General features: G+C 42.3%; 1 protein-coding gene and 1 long non-coding RNA gene across 2 annotated transcripts in view; one reads left to right on the top strand and one right to left on the bottom strand.

Moving 5' to 3' along the window:
- Nucleotides 1-7,701, top strand: part of LOC127139112 (uncharacterized) — an 80,300-nt gene extending 72,599 nt beyond the window's left edge. Inside the window, exon 3 of the long non-coding RNA XR_007809030.1 lies at nt 7,603-7,701. This is a non-coding gene — a long non-coding RNA (uncharacterized LOC127139112). The remainder of the gene's footprint in view (nt 1-7,602) is intronic.
- A 3,633-nt stretch (nt 7,702-11,334) lies between these two features.
- LOC108873208 (inhibin beta B chain-like) lies at nt 11,335-22,002 on the bottom strand. The gene is given in 3 exon segments (XM_018661332.2): nt 11,335-15,787; nt 20,891-20,999; nt 21,001-22,002. Coding segments are annotated over 3 exon segments (1,173 nt in total). The 5' UTR covers nt 21,289-22,002; the 3' UTR covers nt 11,335-15,011.
- Between the last annotated feature and the right edge of the window lie 1,845 nt (nt 22,003-23,847).

The following is a 23,847-nucleotide window of genomic DNA, read 5'->3' as shown; positions in this document are numbered from 1 at the left end:
ATTAGCAGTTAGAGCTATAAGTCATAACTAATGAGTATTATTTACTTTGTTAAACTGAGCCACGAGCGGAGCAACTGCCTTATACTCATCATGCATCATGACTCCTGTGATTCCTGGAAAAACAACTGCACTCATTAATCTTTCAGCTCGTGTTCTTACAGTTCAGAGCGCTGAGGCGAGCTTAAACATCCACCACGCCGCCTCACAGCTATTCAGCCAATAATCTGCTAAGTGTGTGGTTATGAGGAAAATAATTCAACACCAAATCCATGTTAAGACCATAATGGCGTTTTGTACTGCTGCACAAATTCATCTAAGCCTCTTAATTATATGAGTTGTACAGTCTTTTGGCGAGCGCCTTCTTAACCGATGAAGTCACTCATACCAGGAGATTAGCTGACTGGGAGGCCTCGACCTCAAAAAGAGCGGGGCAGCTCGTTGCTGACCCATGATGTGAGGTAGGTGAGGTGAGCTGAGATGCCTTTGCTGTGCACGTGGGCTGCAGTCATTGTGTTGTTCACGTCAGTTCAATCCAGACCAGGTGTCAGACAGAGAAAAACAAAGCAGAGTCTGGAGCTGAAAGCTGCTTCTTCCAGTGTTAATGAGTTTATCACAGCCTGGCTCCAAACAAACCGATGATTAAAGATGAAAAAAAAAAAGCACATCGTGTGCATGAAACAGCAGCAGAGCAGCAGAGTTATGTTTTCCCAGTCTGACAGGTTGACATGAAGGAGGACTGACGAGAAACAAGCTGAGAGGAGGGAAGGCCAAAAGATTCACCTTGAACTCTGGTGACCTCACCTTCAGTTCACGGGTCACTGAGTGCGTTCAGATGCATCAGATCTAAAACCCAGGTGTGCCCGATCAAGCCCAGGATTACAGTGCATTCTTAATGAATGATTCCCTGCCTCATGATTTATGTGTAGTCCTGGAGTTCAGTGCCAGCACAGGAGGAAGCAGGGAATCACTCTTCTGGATTTCACGACTCTCCTCCTTTTTTTATCATCACTTTTTGTATGCAACACAGTGAATCCAAGTCAAGGAGGAAAGACTGTCCGAAAGCTTTCATCAGTATCTTCATATGTCGTGGATTATCTCTCTATGACGGCCGCCGAGTGTGGCCTTCAGGAAACGGCTTCTGGAGCAGGAAGTGCTGTCACTCCAACAAACACACCAAACTCCATTTAAAATTCTTGATATTTGCGTCAGTTTCCTGGCTGGATATCAGAGATGAACGCTGGTTTTTATCGACTTCTAAGTCTTTTTAACTCATCTACCAGTTCAGCCTTACTCAGTTAGAGGGAGATTGAACCTGAAAAACCAAAGTTACACAGAGCAACAACAGGTGTTCAAATGACAGAGTCCATTCTCCCTGTTACAAGTCACTGAACCATCACAGTGACTCTGAGCTGAGATTTTAAGGTTAAACAGTTGCATTTGTTGCTTTAATGGGCATAAACTAGTTGTTTGACCTGCGTCTACTGAGGTCTGGGGTTCAACAGGATTTTAATGAATCCTCTAAATCCTTCATTGAAATCTGTTTAGGTTTAAATAACTTTTTGTAGGACTGAATCTCTCTGTGCTGTTCAGCTGAATCACTGCATAAATGTTTTGTTCTGAGGCCTTTGCTAGTAAAATAAATGAAAGAGTAGGGTTTTAAATCAGGAGAGATTTATTAGGCTTGCCCACAACATACAAGTCAGCCCCTGCAGTCCAACCCCGCCCACCTGAAGTCCAGAGCTGATTAGCGTTGATCAGGATCCGGTTGATTTTAACTGTCAGGTGCCGGAGCCAAATTCCATCAGTCCTCCGGTCCCGAGTGACGGAGCCGCGAACCTTGGGGAACGACAACAACAGCTCAGTGTGCTCCGACCCCCGCCTCCTCCCCTTTTTCCTGCACTGCCAATTCATCAGGCCGGGCATGACACAGGAATTGCAGCCCCCTTAATGTCAAGGCAATCAGAGACTCAATCAGAGCTGCGCAGCACAGTGGGAACCACACTCCCAACACATGTGCACAGGAGTACCCTGAGGGCCCCAAATCTGCAGAACTAATGAGAGAGAATATATGTGCCCCACAAGTATGTGCCCTAGAGAGACTTAGCAGCAGCACAGGGACCCAGCACCCTTAGAGAGCAGGAGGAAAAAAAGTAAATCAGCCAAAACGGCTCCTGTAACGAAGCTTTAACCCTTTATTCAGGGAGTTTAGCCCTGAAACAAGACCAAACCTGCCTGGACACAACCTCTGAATCCTTGAGGAGGAGGAGGAGAAAAAACACAGCAATAACTGCCAAGGGCACACAGTTAATGCTCCGAGGGAACGTTGTAGGTGCCTCACTCAAATGAGAGCTCTTAAATAATATTGATGTAAGCCTGGAGAGACACGTGGCCTGATTTAGATAATGGATGGATTTTATTTTATTATTTTTTTTAGTTTCCTTTAAATTACTGTCAATTATTCAAAAGAAACATTTCAAGTGAAGAACAATGCCTAATTGGGACTTACCAAGAAAAGCAAACTGTCCCCCATTGTGCCTTTTGCAACTTGCTTTGTCCTACTTTCCTTGGGCACTGGGTGCAACAATGAAAATGTCAAAAAAAAAACAAAAAAAAGAGAAGAAAGAAAGAGGGAAGGAAGGAAAAAGCTTCCACAGTGTGTGTGTGATAACTCAAGCAAACAGGTATGAAATCCTGAGAGTTTCTGTTTATTTGCAGGAAGTTGTTTGCAGTGTCAAAGTTGGTGGTCGCAGTTAAACCGTGCCCCAGTGTACTGTATGTTTTCTTAACCATGTCATCAGCCCGATTCTTGATGCTCTAATGCTTTTGGTATGCCTCTCCCTGACCTAGAAACAGGGATAAGCATCAGGCTTAATCAGGCAACAAAAATGGCAGCTTGCTCACTGTACACTTATGAATGAGGCTCTCATTATTAGAGGTGCTGATCATCGGAGGGGGCGACGTTTCCACTGAAAAACGGTTCCTTCTTAACCATTAGATTAGACCAACCTCATGAATAGTCATAAGGCCGGCACGTCATTCTCATGAGCCCCTCGGTGGTATGAATATTCTAATGAGGCCGCGGCGAGTTTCTTCTCCTGCTCATGAATATTCATGACAGGAGGACGCTCGTCACCGTGCGGGTCAGTTGGACGCAGTGATCCAGCAGCGGCTCTGGCTTAACCAACCATCTGGAGCGTTTAGGGAGCACAATGTGCCACACCCCCATCAGCTCCCCCCAAAAAATAAAGTACAAGATGAATTGCATCACCGCTGACCACCATTTTTAAACGCCTGAAAAGACTTTATCGCTCAATTTCTCTTCAATGGAAGATGAGGTGCTCAAAAGAGAGTGGCGCCTCTTGTGGTTCATCTCAGTCTCTACCTAAACTCTCTGAGTGATAGTCGGCGGCTGAACTGTAGATCAGTTAAAAAGACCGAGAGGTCTTAAAAAACCAGCGTCCATCTCTGATATTCAGGCAGGAAACTGATGCAAATATCAAGAATTTAAAATGGAGTTTTGGTGATTGTTGCAGCACTAGCACTTCCTGCTCCAGAAGCAGGGGATCATGGGTAATATACACCATTCTGCGGTGATTCAGGCTTTGTTTTCTGTACATAAAAACACCTGAACCTCTCTTCATTTTTAACTCACTGGTTCAGAGCTTCTGTATGATAAACAAAGCTTTTTTGCACTGTGTTGACACTTTGTTTTGTGTCACCTGAGGAGTCTTGACTAATCAGGGAGGAGTTGTTGTTGTGATTCAGAGACTGTGACTCACTTATCATCCCGAGCTTTGTCCCTTAAGTCTCACACTCTGATATCCATAAGTGTTTTGGGGGTGGGACTGCAAGTGGACAGCCAGTGTCCCAAAGACCTGAGCGGGGTGAATGCCTGAAGCGTGAGTCAGGAGGTATCTGAACAACAACAACAAGCTGAGGGGGAAACCACAAGTCAGACTCTGATCCACCCTACGCCTCTGGAAGGAGACCAAGCATTCTGGAGGTGTGAATTAACACCTGAAAGCTGGAAACAGGCAGAAACTGTCTAGTGAAAATCAAAATAAGGACGATCAAGCGGCAGCTTGGCACCAAACACCGACCAGTTCTCATCACGTCTCTGTTTTTAAATGTTTTTCTACTTCTCGTGTTTATTTTACTTGTTTTTATCTTATTTGTTTCTGCTTTTGTTTTTTATGGCTCTAACAGCTGAAATATTTTAGACATGCTCCAAAGTGAATGCTCTTAAAAACCAGACTGAACTCCTTTTCTCCAGATTTGATTAGATTTGTTTTGTTGTGGTTGTGTTTATGATAGTTTTAGTTGTTTATGGCGACGTGCTGTGTCTCTGCTCTCTGTGAAGCACATTTTTTATCTTCTTTGGAAAGAAATGTGCTATAAAAATACTGGTTTTCTTGTTAAATGCAGTGTTATATGGAGGCTCATTACTGCCAGAATAATAAAAAAAAAATATGTTGGTTTAAATGTTACGCATGTAACGATAAAAACATCAAGTCAAAATGATTATTTACTTAATAAAAATTCCAAGATACTAAGTTAATATTTTAATAATTGTACAAATTATTACAAAATTGCAGTTAAGTTTAAAATATGAAATATTAAGTTTAAGGTATGAGAAATTAAGTGGAAATTATCATTTACAATGTCAAAATTATTACAGTTTAAAAACGATTGTATATTTAGTCACAATAATGAGATGCTAAGGTGCAATTATGAGAAATGTAAAAATTATGAGTAAAAATAATCAAAATTATGTAAAGTGTTGTGACTTTTTGTGATATTAAGAATGTATTATATTAATACAAAATAATGAAATACTATGTTAAAAGATTGAAAGAGAGATCATTGCATCATCATTGCAAGAACAATTATGTAAAAGATATTATTTCAGGATGTTTTTATAGTCTTTTTATAGTCTAAATCCATTTTATTATTCAAACTTTTCATTTATTTTTGTGTTTTCCTGGCAGAAATGAACTCCCATATAATCCAGGGTGGCAGGAAGAGCAGTTAAGTTTATTACAATCCTTCTTGTTTTGCCTGTTTCTGTTTAACCCCAGAGCACCTTGTCATAAAATGATCTAAATTAATCTAAAATCACTCCAGAAACAACCTAAAGTGCAGAGAAACTAGTGCGTAAAAATCTTACTGACCCTCATTTGTTATGAGTTTGAGCCATCACTCATCTTGTATGACAGTAATCTTTTTCCCTGGAGGTCTTGCTGCATCAGGGGTGAGGTGGTGAGCGTGTCAGCTCCAACCCTCACTTCAATTTTACAGCGTGTCGAAGAAACTGCAGAAAACTGATAAGGTGAGGACGAAGCTGCGGGTCGCGGCTGCTGATGCCTCGGGTAAAAGAAAACCTGGAGATGTAACGTGCATATTTTGATAAGTGCTGTGGAACATTCCAGTCATTCTCCACCATAAACTCATGAGAACGAGCAGCGGCGAGGGGCCGACGCCCCTCAGAGCGAGATCCCTCTTCACCCTGCTATCGCTGCGCCTCATTCAGACGTGTTGCCGGGCTCCTGTCATGTTTTCTCTGTCTAATGCTCACTGAAGACTCACGTCCACATAATGAGGCTTCGTATGAGAAGGTTTCCACTTGTCTGAGATGTTGAAATGCACTTAGATGTGTTTATGTTTCTGCACTGTGCTCAAGTGCAGAGAAATGTTAGATCGCCCACATTACAAGCAACCAGCGGTGGAAAAACTACCCAAAGATTGGACTTGATGTAGCAACACTGCAGTGGAAAAAGGCTTAATTACAAGCCAGAGTCTGACAGTTAAAGCGTAAACACTCAGCATGACTGTAAAGTTAAAGACCCCCTCAGTGGAAATCAAGATGTTAACCATGTTAGCATGTCTGTATGGTGTTTTTATATGATACATGAGCAAAGCAGTCAATGCCACAGCTAAGTATTTCCACCCTGGGGCTGCTGTGAACCAATGACAGTCTCAAAAGTATGGATTCAGCCAGCCTGGGTTTCATACCTGGAAACATCCAGTGTAGAGCAGACTTGTCATTACAAACAGTGAGATTTGCCAGCTTCAAGCTAACAAGCTAACAAACAACGTAAACAAGCAAAAGATGCTATATTTAAGAACTATATTTAGCATTGTGATACGTCTGCTATTCGGCAGTTTTGGTGCACATCAGACTCGTCATCTCAGCCATTTTGATGTGCACTGCTCTCTCACTGGTCAACCTATCCTCTGGGAATCATGAATGTCTGAACAGTTGTCAGTATATTTCAGTCTGAACCAAAGTGGTAGACTACTCAGCCGACCGACTGATATTACCATCTTTGCAGCCGCGTTGTTAGCATGACTATTAATATAACTTATTTAAGTCCATCCTCTGGGGAACATGAATGTCTGAATGACTAAGATAAGTTCTAACTTGAAGAATTCAATTTGCTGATGGCACTAGCCAAAGAAAAGTTGAGATAAGCTGCTGAGATACTCCAGAGAATAAGTAAGAACTTTGACCTGATGATGGTGAAAAGTCAGTTGTTGAGTTATTTTACTTTAAACCAAAATATTTCAAACTTAAGGGGGAGCAACAGTGAAAGTAGAAGAATCACTAAAGTCATTAGGGTTCATCCTCTGGGAATATTTATCAGTCTTGATAAAATCCATGATTAAAAGTGTTAATGTAGCCTCCACAGTGATCAGTGTGCTGTTCAACAGGCCCACAGTCCTTGTTAAACACTTTATGATGTGATGAGTTATCTCTATTATCTCTGTTTCCCTACGGCACATTCCACCGACCGCTAATGTAACTGTGAATGTAAACACTTTGTCCTGGATACACCACTCACCAGAGCCAAAGTTCTTGGAAACACAAGACATTTTTCAACACCTGAAGTAAAATCAGAGTGAGTTATGGTGCTAAATGAGGTATAATAAGAGACTTTAAACCCTTAGTTGAGAAACTAATGGCACCTTCTGCACAGGGAAACCAGTATATTTTAAGGATGCTGAGGGATGAACCTCTAGAAATTATAGTTTTCCCCATAAGGGCATGCAACATTAGTTTTTTTCCACATCTTGAATTCTACTCTAACACATAAAAATGATTTTTTGATATCTACCTGCACATGGCCTTGAAATACCACAGCGTCCTCTGAGAACACGTCGACTTTCCCCTGATCTTTCCTCAGATGGAAAAAGCTGATCGATATTCTCATTATTCTGTGGGAACGTCGACCTGAAGTGGACATAGAGGCCTCATTAATCCAACACACATGTTCTTTGAGTTGACAGTAATGTGCCTGCATTGTTGTGTCCCAGCCAAAGGTTTTCCATAACCACACTAAAGTCCCCAAAATTGTTTGTTCCCCTGACCTACAAAGAAACTTGGATAACACAGTGTTGTTGAGATCTGGGAGGTGTGAAGACTGGACGGCTTTTTATTTAAGTGGGTTTGTAAAAACTGCTCTGGTCGAGTTTTGATAATCTGGGCTATTTTCTGTATTTATTTAGGTTATATTTGTCATATAAGAGTGCATTTTTGTTGAAGAAATGAATGTGTTTTTGATGTAATTATCTCTTACGTGTTTTTGCTTTTAAACCTTGCAGAGCACATGCAATCAGGATCTGATGTGAAGAGAGGGAATCACGGTTTGCAGAGACGAGAGCTCCTGTTTCACGGCAGTTTCCAAACCCTCCCTCCAGGCGGTACAGGTACAGTACCTTGTCACATACTGTAAATGTATGATTTATGATTCATAACCTCTCCCAGTCTTAAAACAAATTAGATCTGCCACTCATTTGCCATAAATCATCAGAAAAAGCACATTCAGTCCCGTTCATGTGTCTGTCAGGGATCCCCACACTGTCATAACACTAAACTCTTTTGACCTGCCAAACTTAACGACAGCGCGTTGATTTGAGGTAAGTTTATGTCACGCGGCGTGGCCCTGGGGCTTTGTTCATTAACATTCCTGTGTTGTGTGGTGGACCTGCTGATGCCAAGCAACATGATAAAACAGCTCTCGTCTGTCACCTGACATCGCCGCAGACTCCGCTCTATAATTGACTAAATCTTGACTTAATTCCACCACACGCCTGCTGCTCTGAAACTCAAAACATAACCAGACTACTGCCTTCCCCTTTTCGATTTAGCTTTGTGTTTCTACAGAACTACAACCACAAAAACCAATGTAAAGCCAATGTAAAGCCATGCTGCAGTTCTCCACTATATGCTGCTATTACTTTGCTCATTTTAGCTACTAACTAGCCAAGAAGTTTAGCTAACTGACCGACTACATGCTACTGCTAATATTAGCTCCTACAATCTCCTGTACAAATTAAATGTGTTAAGAGCAAAGATGCTTTGTGCTGTCTAACAACAATAGCTGGTTTCCTTCACTGCAGACAGCTCTTAGTGAGAAAAGGAATAAAGTTTAATTCTGAACAGCTGCTAATGCTAATGCTAGCTATGTAGCAATAGCAAAACTACATATAGCACCTGTAAAATAACTTTATGTAGGTACATTTTTATTACTGATAGAGCTCAGTCTAGACTGCTTGATGCACATAGCTAATTACATACTGTACGTTGGAGGAAATGTTTCCTTATGTTGAGATATTGAACAATTTCCACCTTTGTGCAGTTTATGGCACAAAAACCTCCAATTGAATAAGAGAATAATTGTCTAAGCTTAATATACTTATAAATCAGAATGGTTGTTGGCTCTGGAGTTTACCTCTACAGCAGTGTGTGAACCATTCTGTCCTCTATTTAAAAAGCTTTTCTTGCAGCATAAAATACACCTAGCACGTACTTATTCCCCTCTCTTTTCTTTCCTTTGATGCCCTTTTCTGTCCTTGTTTTTGTCTCCATCTGTCTTTCTCTTTCTCATTCCTGAGGAGCAGCAGACAATGTCAGAGTTGACTCATCCGCTCATCACCTGTCAGATTAAGGGGCAGCTGTTTTCTCTCTGAAACATATCATTTCAAACCACTTAACAACAACATTTCTCACGACTTTGGCCGATGCTCGCCAGATTATTTGTAGGAGCAATTATACCAGATGAATGTCAGCATGGCACGTTAATGTACCGCCACATGGTTCAGGTATTTCTTCACCTTTCTTTCAGTTTTCTTGTTTAGCTGTCGTCTATGTGAGTTTTTTTTTTACAAGCTCAGGCAGGGGACAAAACTAAATCAACACAGAATAACACAGATTGCGTCTCTCCTCCCAATCATGAAGGGTGTGACCCTGGCAGGTCAAACACTTGACCCTTGAAGTCCTGCTGAGATTTGCTTAGGTATAATTAGGCCTGTTTAGAGCCTTTGTATGCCTGAGTGGGCACATGTAGAGCTCTATAGAGTGGTCTGCTCTTACTCCCAGCCCCGAGGAAACAACCTCGCCACTGAGGAGAATATGTATGCTGTTTCTCTGCAAAAAAAGCTATTGTTGTAGTTGGAACGTGCTAAGTGGACTTATGGGATGTAGTTTGGTTTTAGGCGGCCGAGCTTCGTGTAGATTGTTTGTACTTTCTTGTCAGCATGGATACTCCTTCCACAGCTCTCTTATGTCAATAACTGCAGAAAACATGTATAAGCATTGCAGCTAATCATGACCATAACCAGGATTTTAGAAATACTGAAGTCGTGAGTCACCTTAATGCATATTAGTGCAGCCTGCACCTTTAAAAGTTCAGGTTTTTGAGGTTTTATCAGTGTAGTTAATTGATCTTTCATTAGTTTTCCAAACTACCAGAAATAAACGAATCCTTTGTCGAGCTGGGTATTGAAACATTTCAAGTTCTTGGTTATATTCTTGGCTTGTTTGCTCATTCTATAGTCACATATTTTTTAATTAGATTCAGGAAACATTTTTGTTATAGCAGAGATTGATAAGAAGATTGATGAATATTCTGTTGATTTTTTTGTGATATAAGTATAGTATCATATTAGCAGTAGTATCTATATCCAGTCCAAGTCCCTTTTTCCCTTTTTTGTTGACCTAGTTGTAATCAAATTGGAGTAAATCAAGTCTAAACATGATGGAATCAGTTTGTAAAATATGGCTTTAATTGTGAAACATCAAGTTTGCTGGCATTCCACAGCTACAGCCCAGAGGAAAATGTTATTTTTGAGTAGTTTTTAAAAATATCCATAATTACTTTTTGTCATGAAGCTACATGTTGTTCCTTATCTCTGAGAAATATAGAACTTTAAATGACAGCCCAGCACAGTTGGGTGAAAAACATCTGTAAGTGTAAACCATGTTAAAGAAAAATCTGACTCCAAGGTTTGGAGCTTTCAATCATGTCACGTATTCCTCCTCCCTAATAATAATAACTTTAATAATATGTAAAATGAATCTCAATTTATGTCTTAAAACAAATAAGGTAAATGCCTTTCCAATTTAAACTAAATCCTTGCTCATCAAGTTGGAATATTTCAGTTGTTATCAATGTAAATATTATTTTTAACCAGTTTGTCATCATAACTATTTAAAATGTAATTGCTTATTTCACTATGAATCATTATCAAGGCAACAACTCCATGAAAAGAGATGTAGGCCACATTTCAAAGTTGGTCAAAACATGAACGAGAACCTCAAAGCGAGATGCTAAATTCATGTTACATATCAAGTATGACCTGAGAGGATTAGCAATCAGCTGGGAAAACCCCTCTGACATTAGCTTCTCTGCTGATAATTACAAATACAGGGAGTTTCTCCGACCCGGTATCATGAACTGTAGAGATGTGTCGACACATGTGGGTAAACATGGCAGAAAAACCACCCGTCAGCCACCCAAGGTAATTGCGCCTTGTGGTTTTTCAGAGGAAGATATCACGTCAACTGAATGTTAAATATGTTGTGATAAGAAGGAACAACAACAGCTGGCTTTACGATCACCATCTTTGAAGTGATGTTTGCAAAAGCCTGTACTTTGTTGTAGCAACAAGATGTGACGTGATTCCTCTGTTTCTTTTGATGTGATTACAGTATTGGTACCTTGCTTTTTCTGGCAGAGACTTATTTTGGGATTAGAACCACTAACCTGAGCGCTCCAAGAAAAGTTGAATCAAGGGCAACTGGACTTGGTTGTAGATACTCAAAGACTTCTTCATTTCAGAAGCCTCTGTGATGAGAGGTGAAATGTCTTTAAGTATCCACAACTACGTCCAGGGCCCTTTGATTTGACATTTGTTTGATAAGAATGACTGAGAACTTTCAAACAACCTTTGAATGTTTGTCAACCGTTCGACCCATCCGTCCAAACGATAGATAGGGTTTGATTTTTGCCTCCAGGAACTGCTCTCCAGTGTCATGACACAACAACAAATCCATACATTTGGTAATAAGAAATTTATTTTTCAACAATAACAAAGAACAAAATATTTCAAAAGCATATTCATATGTTACATCAACTGTACAGGGATCAGATGGCGTGTGCTTTACTCTAAATGATTCTGGAACAAGCGCTAACAAAAAGAAGAAAGAAAACTAGGAATATTTAAGTAATTTGATGAAAAAATATGACATATTCCATGTCTAGGTACAAAATAGAAAAGAGATTAAGCAGATTATGGACTGATATTATACCCTGATACAGTGTTTAGGCCTCTTTTAACTGTCAAAGTAATTTACAACAACAAAAACACGACGGCAGTGCCATCTTTCAATAGCTAAACCTCTTGGCCTCTTTGGTTCCATGATTAGGTATAATACATTTGAACAGAGCTCAATTTTGCTTCTATAAAAATAACTTTTTTTATTTTATTCAATGGCAGTTTCTATTTAGTTTATTTTCTTATTACTAGTCACGCAAGTCCTCAGTGCAAATATTCTAACAACCATTCGCTTTGAAGAATAAGCGAAAGATTACAGTGGCAAGCAAGGTCCAGGTCGAGTGTCGGACAGGAGGCGGGAAAAGGTGAGATAATAAGCAGTATGTGGACCTCAGGTATTTCTCTTAAATGTATACCTCATGGTGGTGAAGCCTACGAATGGGAGCAGAATGTAATAGACTAGTGAAATAACAGGTCGCTGGAACGTTTAACCTGAAAATCTCAAAGTGATGTCAAAGTGACTGAGGCCTGAAACTGTGTCTCAAAGTGTGTTACGGTGCCAAACAGGCCATGATGGGAACTCCACAGGGACACTTTCATTTAGACTCCAAAAATCACCACATTTGGGTCAAAGTTAGCCCCAGTTAGCCTCTTTTTAGATTTCAGACATTTCATTTAATGATGACATAATGGGAGTGACAGAATAAATGGAAGACTGCTGTTTTAACAATTCAATATGTTTCCACTCTTTCCAATCGTGTTAATCATCTCAAAGCCCCTTAAATTTATCTCATGACCCCCTTGGGGAAGTGGTTAATAATAATTTATTGATATTTTTGTCACAGATATGTCACTTTCAGCTGACATTATCACTGCAGTTAAAGTAGATACAACATTTATTCCAGTCGTGACTCCTTTTCAACAGAAAGGCTGTGTTTAATTTTTCAATATTTAACCAAAACCACCATCTTTTCCTAACCTTAACCAAAGCGGACGATGGAAACCTTGTCAAAGTCCTGCTGTGTCCTCTCCCCCCACCATCCACCCCAACAAACTGTCCAGTCCAACAACCTAGCAGTTTGTGGACTGGAAAAAACAGCAACAATTATATTTTCCTCCAGAACGTATTTGTCAAAGCCAATTAATAGTACGTAACTGTCATTTTTAGAAGACAGGGTTGATATTTTTCCACCAGCCAAACAGTGAGAATTTCATAAATGTCATCACTTGTGGTTAGAAGTGTTAGGGCTGTTATACACTGACATACTGAGGCTTTTTAAACTTTTATTTATTTTTAAGTGGAGCAGTTAGAGTCAAATAAATGGTCTTTCTGTCAGACTTAACCATCCCATCAGCATTTTGTTGAGACTTGCTGTCTTCTCCTGCCTCCCAGCTGAAGCCCAACCTGCCCCCGCTTGCTACACTTACATTTCAAGTATAGGTGATAGTTTGTCACTAGAGCTTAAGTTCAGCTTGTCTGGTGTATGGGTAAATACTATACATTGCATAGCTCATGCGGCACTTATTTCTTTTAGAAGGACTGTGGGCAATGGTGCGCCACATAGGGCTTGTTAAAGGCATTTCAATTCTGCAAGTGCTATCAAAGTGTGCGTCGGGAAGTGCGAAGCTGCACCATCACTAAACTGAGCAATATGGCAACTTTTCACTTTCACTGACTGAAATGAGAGAAATATTTGATTTGATTTTGAGAAACTGGAGGGAATCGAGCCTCCCTTTCCCCTTCGAGGAGAAGCTGAGGGAAGGTTTTGCTTGCAGTATCCAAACATTAACAAAGACTGATAAATGTGAGGTCGTTCCACCATCTTCATGTGCTGGTCACACACTATAAAAGAGTATTTGTTCAACCGAAACTGTGGAAAACAAGAAGATTCTTTTTAACTTAAATGATACCAAGACCAAGAGGGAAGGGTGGAAGTTTGGTCAAGTTATTACTAGTCACGTATAATATAAACTTCCAGTCAGAATGTCTGGAACAAGTCAGAAATGATGAAATGTACATCAGATTTAGTCGTCCATTTGGGATTTTGTAAATGGACTGGACTAGGCAGACCTGGACATAGTTTGTGTTGTTTCTGACTAATGAAATCTACAGATTGTAGTGGGCTGCAATACACCTTTAAAGATAAGTTACTGTTGTGTTTAACGTATTTTACAGTTAAAGATCAAAATCAAAGTGTTTTTAAATCTGAGCAGCTCATAGTGACGGTTTAATCTGATCAGTTTTGTAATTTGAGAGTTGATGTTTTTTCAAGGGAAATAATCAAATAATTTGAGGCTGCAAATTCCTAAATTTAGAAAGGAAATATGAACATTGAGTCCACAAATTTAATTCATTTCACATCCCACAACATTTAGTAAGCTGTGTAGAAATCCCATCAGAAGTTAAGGTTAGGCTGAAGGTGAACTTTCCAGCTTTCAGCATCATGCCTCAGTGTTAACTCAACAATGAAGATAATGGAAAGAGAATAATCCAGAGATGTAAAAAGGATGAGAATGACGGTCAGAGAAACGCCCCCCAAACAGTTAGAATTTCTTTGAATTTCAGGTGTGACACCTCACATTGGTAAGTCTGCCTTTAGCTGTCAGTGTGGAGGATTAATTCATGGTTTGGTGGCAGCGTCAGTGTAACAGAATCCTTGTTGAAAAGTCTCTACAGATTTTGTTCCTCTGTTTCCATCCATTCCTGGAATGCGTCCAAATGTTTATATCTGCTTGAAGCCAGTTTTATTGTGAATGGAACAAAGTGTAAATGTGAGTCCCGGCCAGAAGTGCTGTACGTTGGTGACTGGTGTGAAGACATTGTCAGTGCTTGTCCCAAGTGTTTGTTGCACACACTGTTCTTAAAAGAGGCATAGTTGAATCACCCCAACCTTCTTTGTGACTCATGTAAGGCTCCCTACACCTCCTCTGGAGACGTTCAAGGTTGGGTTTATTTTCTATACATGAAGAGCTTCATTCCAAAACACGATACCCACTTCTAAACAAGAGGCATCGACTCTAACAACGTGGCTGAGAGCAGAACGTTACATCAAATGATGCTGCTTTGTAAAGGCTAGTAGGTAATGTAAGTCTTGAACACTTTAGCAAACCAGATCCTCACTATCTTAGAGATACTTAATGAAGAACTTCGGATATTGATTGTAAAGATTTGGAAGCGAACTCTTCATGTCTCTTTGAAGGAGACTAGACAGAAACAGTCTTCCACCAGAGAATATAACAAAATATATCAACAAACATAAATATATATACAAGTTTTTGTGCAGGCATACATGAGGGTGTGTAGATATGTGTGGATGAGGTTGTGTGTGCACATGTTTTTTCCATCGTCCATAAATATTCTGTTTCTATATTCTTTTTTTGTTGTTGTAATATTGTGAATCTGTTTACAGTTAAGTTCTTCAGTTCCACCTTAAATAAACAGGAATAAAACATACTCAAGCACAGCCACACTCCTCCACAATCATGTTGGGAACGTCCCGCTTGACAATGTTGTACTCGTCGTCAAAGTAGAGCATGGACATGGTGCTGAGCTTGGTGGGAATGCAGCAGGAGTTCATGGAGCCCGGACTCATCCCCCGCATGCGGTACTGGTTCACCACCGCTGTGTGGAAGGACGAGGCCGAACCGGGGACGCCCGCCATGTAGGCCGGACAGTTCCCCTCGCAGTAGTTCCCAAAGTAGCCTGACGGCGCAATGATCCAGTCGTTCCAGCCGATCAGCCGGAAGTCTATGTAGAACTGCTGGCGGCAGCACAAGTTGCTGCTGCCGTCGCACTCCAGCCCCCTCTTGCGGATGCGGTGCGTGTTGTCGGCCTGCCGTGCCTGCACCACCAGGAAGGGCCGGTGGGACTCGTCATTGTGGTTGAGCAGGATGGGCATGACACCCTCCGCCTCGCAGCCTTCACAGCGCACGTCCAGGTTCTGCCGCCGGTCGCCCTTCTCAAACACCAGCCGGACGGCGTCAGTCAGCATGAAGGTGTGCCAGCCACTGCGCTTCAGCTCCACCCGCTTCTCCACCAGGTTCCACTTGCTGCTGAGGCCGGGCTCCTGGTAGTACACCTTCACCGTCACCTTCCGCCGTGAACGCACCTCCACCGGAGACGGCAGCAGCTTGAAGTAGAGCCAGAGGGTGGCCTGCGTCACATACAGGTTCTGGTTGCCCTCGCTGGAGATCAGGAAGAAGAGGCTGGACTTGGATGTCACCATGTCATCTGAGGAACAAAAACACACCAGAGGGATTAATTAATGATAAAGTAAAAGCTTGTTAAAAAAAGTAAATCTATGCTACATATTTCTTAATGGCTTCTGAGAACAGTCTTTGGACAATACAACAGTGATATCAGCTCTTCCTGGTGTGCAACATTTTGAAGACCAAACAACAGCAAAGGGGACGGAGCCCTGGAGGAGGGGGTGAACTTTGGGAACAGCTTAAAGTGGGACCACAGCCCCCAGCCTCCCCTCAGCTCAAGGGTGGCACAGATCCTGTGGACTGTGACAGGAAGGTGTTGGGCTCAGGGCCACTTGGCCTCCGAGTCAGCACAGATATGAGAGGGAGGGGGGTTAAGAGAGCGGCACACAAAGGTTCAAAGGCTTTGTGTGATCTTATGGAGTTTAACTGTTTTCACAAGACGCAGGAGATGCAGCAACAAACTGGAAGAATGAAGACGCAAGAAAAACCATTTACATGACATTAGCTGAAGCTGTGGCTGCTTCTGCTACTGACTGCAAATGGTTTGGGCTCTTTATTTGGTAACCATCACCTCATGTGTGGAACGATTAAAAAGTTTGGAAGCAGGGCGGCTGAGGAGTTCAATCCCCTTAGGGACACAAAGAGTTTATACAGATTACCCCCCCCCCCCACTCCTGAGTCATTTGAAACTTTTCCCCTAAGTAATGAACACTAAAAGTGCTTTAGCTAAAACAAAAAGATTGTTTCAATCTGTATTTGCAATTTATCTCTTCACTTATTGCTCTTGTGGGTTTCATTCTGTGCTTCTCTGCAAGCCAGTGCTCCCATTAAGGATGGATAAAGTTTTGATGTTGAGCAGAGATGTGTAAATATCCTGAGAGTACTCCTGGGTTATTGATGGTGTGATGAAACAGGACGCTGAGGAGTTGAAGCTCCTTAATCTACTGTGTTTTACATTTTAGGCACTTTATCTTGAGAAGCTTACAGAGCTCTACCATCTCCATCACTTCCTGCTTTTTTAACCGCAAAGCAGTTGGACTACAGAGACGGCGACAAGGACAACACATGGAGAGGCTGATTGACAGCTGTCAGGCGAAGAAGATTAGAGCCATTCATCAGGTCTGAACCTCCTGAACTCTGAGGGAAGCCGACTGGGAGAAATTGAGATTGACAGTTAGTGAGAAATCAGAGCACAGGAGGACACAGAGTCCAGTGGATGAACTTGGGATTTCATGGCTGAACAGAATGCACCCTGTGCACTGCAGGGTCTTTACCAGGAAGAGTCCAACCAGATGCTGTGAAAGCTTTCAAAGAAGCAGAAACATTTGAAATGTTAGGGATTATTCAAAGTTTCAGGGGGAGCGGACTTTGTCTGCAATCATCAAAGGCACTTTTCAGCGAGCCTCCACTTGCATTACCTCATCCATCACAAGACGAGGTAATCTTGGAGTCATTACTCAGCAGCCTGGATGTTAGATCACACAGTGCCCTCAGATTAGAGCGCTGCTGTCAACCAGGACGCGTTAAAATCAAGAGCGATGCATTTAAGTGCCTGCAAAATCAAACAAAGGTTAAGTTGAGCTGCAGGTGCAGACTTCACGGGTGGTACGGATCTGTCACTGAGTATTCGATCAAACTGCTAAAACCTTGACTCGCTCACTTACTCTAAACTGCCGGGATCAAAGCGAGAGCCAAAACGCCTGCAATGTAGATATAAACAAATGCTCTGTTGCAGGAGGAGTCCCTTGAATGCATCGGCGGCTGTTGGGGAGTGGCCGCCTCACAATGAGATCGAGGAGGATAGTTAAGCGACGGTTTGAGAGGGAATTCATTTGTCACAGACGACCAGCTGCATTGTCTGAGATGGTAATGAGGAGATGGTGAACTCCAGGACAAGATAAACTCAAAGACAAAGTGAGGAGCAGGGAGACGACCGGGGGACGGTCTGATAACGTCCAACTGCTCAACAAAAAAACAGAAAGTGTCCACTAAAATAAAGCGATGATCGTGCATTGAGAAGGAAAGACAGCAGCTGTTCTGAAAGGCCTGACGTTACATCAGGCAAATATTTAGGTTTTGATTTCTCTCTGGTGAGGGCCGTGACTGTTTAGCGAGGAGTAACAGACAGATAAATAAACCACACTGTGTTGCAGCAATGACGCGATTGTGTAACATTCGAGTTACTTCCATCATGGCTTCCCAAATTCATCTCTAATATAGGAAGAAAAAAGACTAAATTTAGGCTAAAATCAGCTGTAAAATCAGACACCTTCTGCCAGGAAAAGAGTATATAACCACCACATTTAAAAATCCCTCAGCTGCTAAATACATGTCGTAGGAGAAGACCTTGTTGGTAACATGAACACGAGACTTTTTAACTGGAAACCTGCGGCTACAGAAATGCTGACTCTCTTCCAGTTTTGAGGCCGCCGCTGCTGAAGTGCAGCTGAGGGAAGTTGAGGACACGATATCCTTGGTGTCCAAAGGGTTAAACGACTGGCATCAAATGCGGGGGCTCGAGTTCCTTCTCTTTTTTCTTTTTAAAATTAGTGAATGATTTTCTTTTTTTACAGTGAAAAAAATAGAAAAGACTAGATGATAAAGGACACAGAGGTTTTTGTTGTTGTGTTTGCTCAAATTTGGGGAAAACTTCCACATGGTGTTTATGCCAGTGTGGCATGAAGGAAAATGATGAACAGACATTTTATCTCCCCAATAATTTTAGTTTAAAGTTTAATAAGTTGATTGCAGAGGAGTTTCTTAGAGAGAGCTGCTCCTTTCTGAATAAAACTCACAGAAAATATAACAGATAAAAAGAATGTTACATTTCCATGATAAGAGACTTTTATTTTGGTGTCCAGTTGGAGGTGTTTGACTCATGACCTCAGTGTTTCTAAAATCCCAGCTACGGCCCTGGTCGCAGCCTCTAAAGCTTTATGTCAGGCAACAATTTTTGACTTACAACCAACACGGCGCTCTGAAATTTGTAGCTCACTTTTCAGAACAGGTTTTTAATACAGTCTCTAAACTTGTACAAAGGAAAACAAAGGAAATGTGAACATTTAGAAAGTGCATCTGCTGTTGAAGATCGTCTGATATGATTGAAAGCTCCACAGCAGCTACCAGACACATGTTTTATCAGTTTTAATGTTGTTTGGAGCTAATGTGATGTTTAACAGTCAGTACCTGCAGCTGTCAGGAAGTCTCTGTCTGTAGAAGTCGTGAAAACAACTCAACAGCTCATGAATTTCACTGGTTTTCCCAAACTTCACAAAGAAGTTTCAGCCTTTAAACTCTGCCACACAAAATGTTTTCACAGTGAACTAACAAACTAACACGATGTACTGGAGCCACGGTGTTTTTTCATATAGTTAGATCACACACACACACACACACACACACACAGTGAATTCTAATGTGGTGCCAGGCTGCAGGGTTCAGCCCGTCAATCTGCATTCAGGCTGCACGACGGCCGACACAAAAGCTCTGACCTTATACTGAGAGGACTGACTCAACACAAGCCTGCCATGTCACACACACACATCAACACCAACACACAAATTCCTGGATATAGAGTTTAAAAAAACAGGCGCACAACAGCCCTCATACTACAACACAAACAGGGAGACATGTGACATATTGATCACACAGGTTCAGAGCGACAGTCCTGAGAAGCAGCGGCTGGTTGGTGTGGAAAGCAGATGTTTCCGTGGAGTGCCGTCGCTTTCAGAGGCGAGCGGACGGACGCACGTGGGCGAAGCAGGTGGCGTCGTTGATCATTTTCAGCCCTGCTCCTTTTCAGCCGCCCCCCTGAGTAAATTGTTCCTCTGGGCCTTGTCGCCGTGCCATGTCCCCGCTGGCAGCCCCGCTCGGTGCCGGCGACGCGGCCAACTTGGCAAACGGACGGCGCCGAGGTGGAAGGTCCGCAACACAGCGGCCACAGAGAGAAACATCTGAAACTAAAAGGCTCTCAGCGGGGAGCAAACCTCCGCCGACACCGAGCAGAGCTGCCCGAGTTTTCTAGGAACGTGAACACAGCACTGGGGTAGAAGCCAGAAGTCCCAGAAGTCCAACTTTCTCTCGAGCACATGAATGCAGCGGAGGAGTTCATGCATAAAAATCCAAATTCTAAAGGAGGACAAACCAGGCTGTGAACCAGCTCTCTACACACCAAACTACAGTCTGAATTTTACCATTTTTGGTTCGTCTTTCTAGATGATAACATCCTTTTTACAGCTTTGTTTATCACAGAAAAACCTGCAAAACTTTATTTGTCAAGTGTGAAAATCTTGAGCCTCAGAGGACAAACTAAAGTCTTAAACCAAACAAAATCAGCACTTGTTACTGGAGCTATGTGCCTGATTACACAGGGAACAACCAACATATACCAAACAGCACAAAAGAAGATAAAAAGATGTTTAGAAACTGAAGCTCTCAGTTTCTCAAAGCGATGCAGGTAGCAGCTACAGATGGTCTCTGCTCTTATTTTGGCGGGTTTTCAGGCCCTTGCATCAACATCTGTTCAACATCAGCATGTTCTCTGGGCTGTTTCTCATTCAGTCAGTATATAAAGACACACACACACACACACCTAAACACACACTCACACACACAGAGCAGTAGAGTTGGTTGGTGTGTCCCTGACTCACCAGATCCAGGCATCAAACCCTCTCAGGTTGAGTTTAATGGAGACAAACGTCCTGTTTTATTTTTATAAATGTGTTGAACCCTCAGCAGAGCCACATCAGACTCTAAAAACTCACAACCTGTTGTTGTAATTGACTCTGTGTGTTTCAGAGACGGTGGACGTTTTGTCTTTTTCAGGGTAAAATGTGATGTTTTAGTTGAGAAGCAGCACCTGTGTCCTGCTCTCCTCTGCCTCAGCTGTTCTTATCCTTCACAGACTAACTGAGCAGAAGGATTTCTGTTTTATTTAACATCCTGTCTCCTCTTACTCTCTGCAGCGTCTACAAGAATGTATCATTTATCCTGATGAAAATGAAAGTGTTTTAGGAAAAGGGTTAAATGCGTTAAAATCAAATGGAACTTTCGTATTGGCAAATATCAGATGTTTGTGCCTCCTCGTCAGGAAAACTCATATTTAAGCATCGTCTCCATCACGCACCTTTCTCTGCAAAGCTGATGATCTCCGAGCTCTCCTCCAGCACCTCGTTGCTCATCGGGTGCCCGTCCAGGTTGGGGATCTCCACCCTCCCGTCCTCCCGCAGCTTCCCCGGCGTGGAGCTTCCGCAGCGCCGTCACCATGGCCGCCTTCGGGACCGGGTGCGTGATGTTGGGCCTCTCCCGCATCTGCAGCCGGCTGAGGATGTGCCTCTTTACCGCCTCTAGGAAGTCCACGTTCAGCCGGCCCGACTCGGGGTCCTCCGGCTGAGCGATGCCGCAGGACGCGCAGGTATCCCGGGGCGCCGTGTGCGCCTCCGCCTCGGTCCCGGGCGCAGCGGTGCAGCGGATGGAGAGGACGCAAGCCACGAGGAGTGCCAGTCGGAAGAGACAGCTACTCATTTTCTGTTTGAGGAGGAGTGGAATAACTTTTTTCCCTCTTTTATCAGAGTTAAAATCATCAACTGGGATATAAACAGGTAAAGAATCCTCTCAGTCCAGAGCTGTCTCCATGCGTAACGGCGGTCCGCTCAGGTCTGACGCACTTGGATGCGAGTCGGTGCAGTTTATTTCCATTCACTCGCAGATGTGTGTGCAGGAAATCTTTTATTACATCGTTGTATGGATGTCTTTGGTCTTTCTCAGCGGCCTGTCAGAAACGGGAAGCAGAGTCCTCTTTAGTCCGGGTTTTCAGGGGGACTCTCTGCGTCGGAGTTTGGAGCAGCTTCACACAAAAAGCATCACCTCAGTCAGGAGCAGAAAACGTGTCATGGTTTCATGAATCAGCATCAGCCCCGCTGGAGATCTCCCTGCAACATATTCCACAAACCGAGATCTGAATCCAACAAAGCCTTCAACATGGTTCAAGTTCAATCCATCATCAGGTCGCTCCACAGACGCAGAGAGCTCATCATCATCATCCTCACTTCTTCACTTCAAACGCTCGTGGTCGTGACTCCCAGTGTGCTGCTGCTGCCGGAGTGCCGATGCGCAATTAAGAAGAGGAAGATGAAGAAGATGATGAGGAGGAAGAGGAGGAGGAGGAGAGGGAGGTGTGCCAGTGAGCGCACCGAGGAGCGTTTCCATTCTGGCGTCTGAGACTCGGGAGCCGCCACACACCGAAAACTTTTTATATACGGGAGGGAGGAGGGAGGGGGGGGGGTCAAATCAGGTGGGCGCGGCCAATGAGGAGAGGGAGAGGGGGGAGGGAGGGGGGGAGGCGAGGGGGGGGCGGTGTTAATAACGCTCCCCGAGGAGAAATCATTGAATTATTCCTAAAGGGATTCATGTTGCACTTTAATCCCTGGTAATATTCCTGTAGCTTCTAGTACTTCCTGTTTACAAAAAACTGCGAGTACTACTTTAATTACTACACAGTACAACTCAGCAATCTCACTGGTCAGCTGGTGGAGGAAGTAATCAGATACTAGTGGCAGCATGAAACTCAAAATCTTAAAGTAAAACTGCAAAAATATTCAGAGGAAGCTTATTTTTTATATTTTAAAAGCTAATCATGTGTTTCATATTTAAAATGTTCACATGCAGTGATTGTAAATGTAGTTATTTAAAGTATAAAGGAGCAGAAAAGTACCTGATCTGTACTTTCCAGCTGTCAAATCCCTACATGTCTCATAGTGACACTTTGATTTATTCTGACCAGAGGATGTGAGGTGTGTTTTAACCCAGGAAAAACAAGTCAAAACTCTTATTCTTGTTTCCTGTTGTGTTTATTTCAGGTCTTTAGTTTTGCCTGATAGCAGAGCACTGTACTGCAGCGCTGAGATCATATCTGAAGCCTTGACTTAATGTTTGATCTGTGATAATTCAACTTTAATTTATCCTCACTGAGGGAAGTTTGTGTTGCAGCCAGGAGAAAAAAGTCTGATTTGAGTATGAAGCACATAAAACATACAACATAAATATGCAGAACTAATGTCAAAACCTCATAGAATATTCAGTGTAGATAAAGTTACAGCCTGTACTGAGACATCCAAACATAATCAGTGGATCTTTAATGCTTTTAAAGATGATTTTATCTCATGTACGATCCCTAACACTCTAACAATACCTTACTGTGTTTCTGCTGCTGAACATTCACTTTTTATGGCACGTTATTGTGTTTTCCAGCGTTCTAAAATCAACTCATTCCTAATGGGACTTTTGTGAAGGTTTGTTTTCATGAGACGGTTGATTGACGATCATTTTAACGACCAGTTTTAATCACCGTGTTATTGTAGCAACTTATAAACCCTAAACAGACGTCCACGTACACAAATTACCTGAGCCTTTCTAGTCAAATTCAACACAATCCGCAAACAGCTTAGACTAATGAGAGCCTGAGACATGGCAGGACAGGACGTCGCCGACAACATTTGTTAGTAAAAACTCCAGAAACCAAATCAGCTCCTCACAACACGAGACGCAGCAGCCGCTGACGACACGACCTTTGACCTTTCAGCTGGCGATTATCATAAGAGCAAAACAACAAGAAGTGTAGAAGCAGGTCAGGGCTGTTTTTCTCCTTCATGTGACCCTGTTTTTAATGAAGTCACATCAGGCGGATTTGACTTATTCAGACACCATAGATTAATAATACCACATGTTGTTTAGTGCAAATCTGACTTTTTAAAGTTTCCAAAGATACTAAACGTGTCAGTGTTTATATCTTGTTTTGTCTATGAAATGATGCCACAAGACAAAACACATCGTCCCTGACTTTAAATCCACTCAGAGGTCATTTGAAGGGAAACTCAGGGAAGTTAAATGTCTTTACAAGCTGTGGCTCCTCTTTGGATTCACACTGCAAAGTAATGAAACAGCGCCATCTTTGGTCCAAATAGGGGAATTACATGCTCGTACATCAGCTGTAGATGAGCTGAAGTTCAGAAACTTCAGAAATACATGAAAAACTGAATGTAATGTGTTTTATTTTTAATGTTTTCATCTGTTCAGTCGTTCTGA

Source organism: Lates calcarifer, linkage group LG7_2 (assembly GCF_001640805.2).
Source record: "Lates calcarifer isolate ASB-BC8 linkage group LG7_2, TLL_Latcal_v3, whole genome shotgun sequence".
In the NCBI taxonomy this organism is placed as follows: domain Eukaryota; kingdom Metazoa; phylum Chordata; class Actinopteri; family Centropomidae; genus Lates; species Lates calcarifer.
Note: the sequence above shows the minus strand (reverse complement) of the source record. Positions and strands in the feature narration are given on the sequence as shown.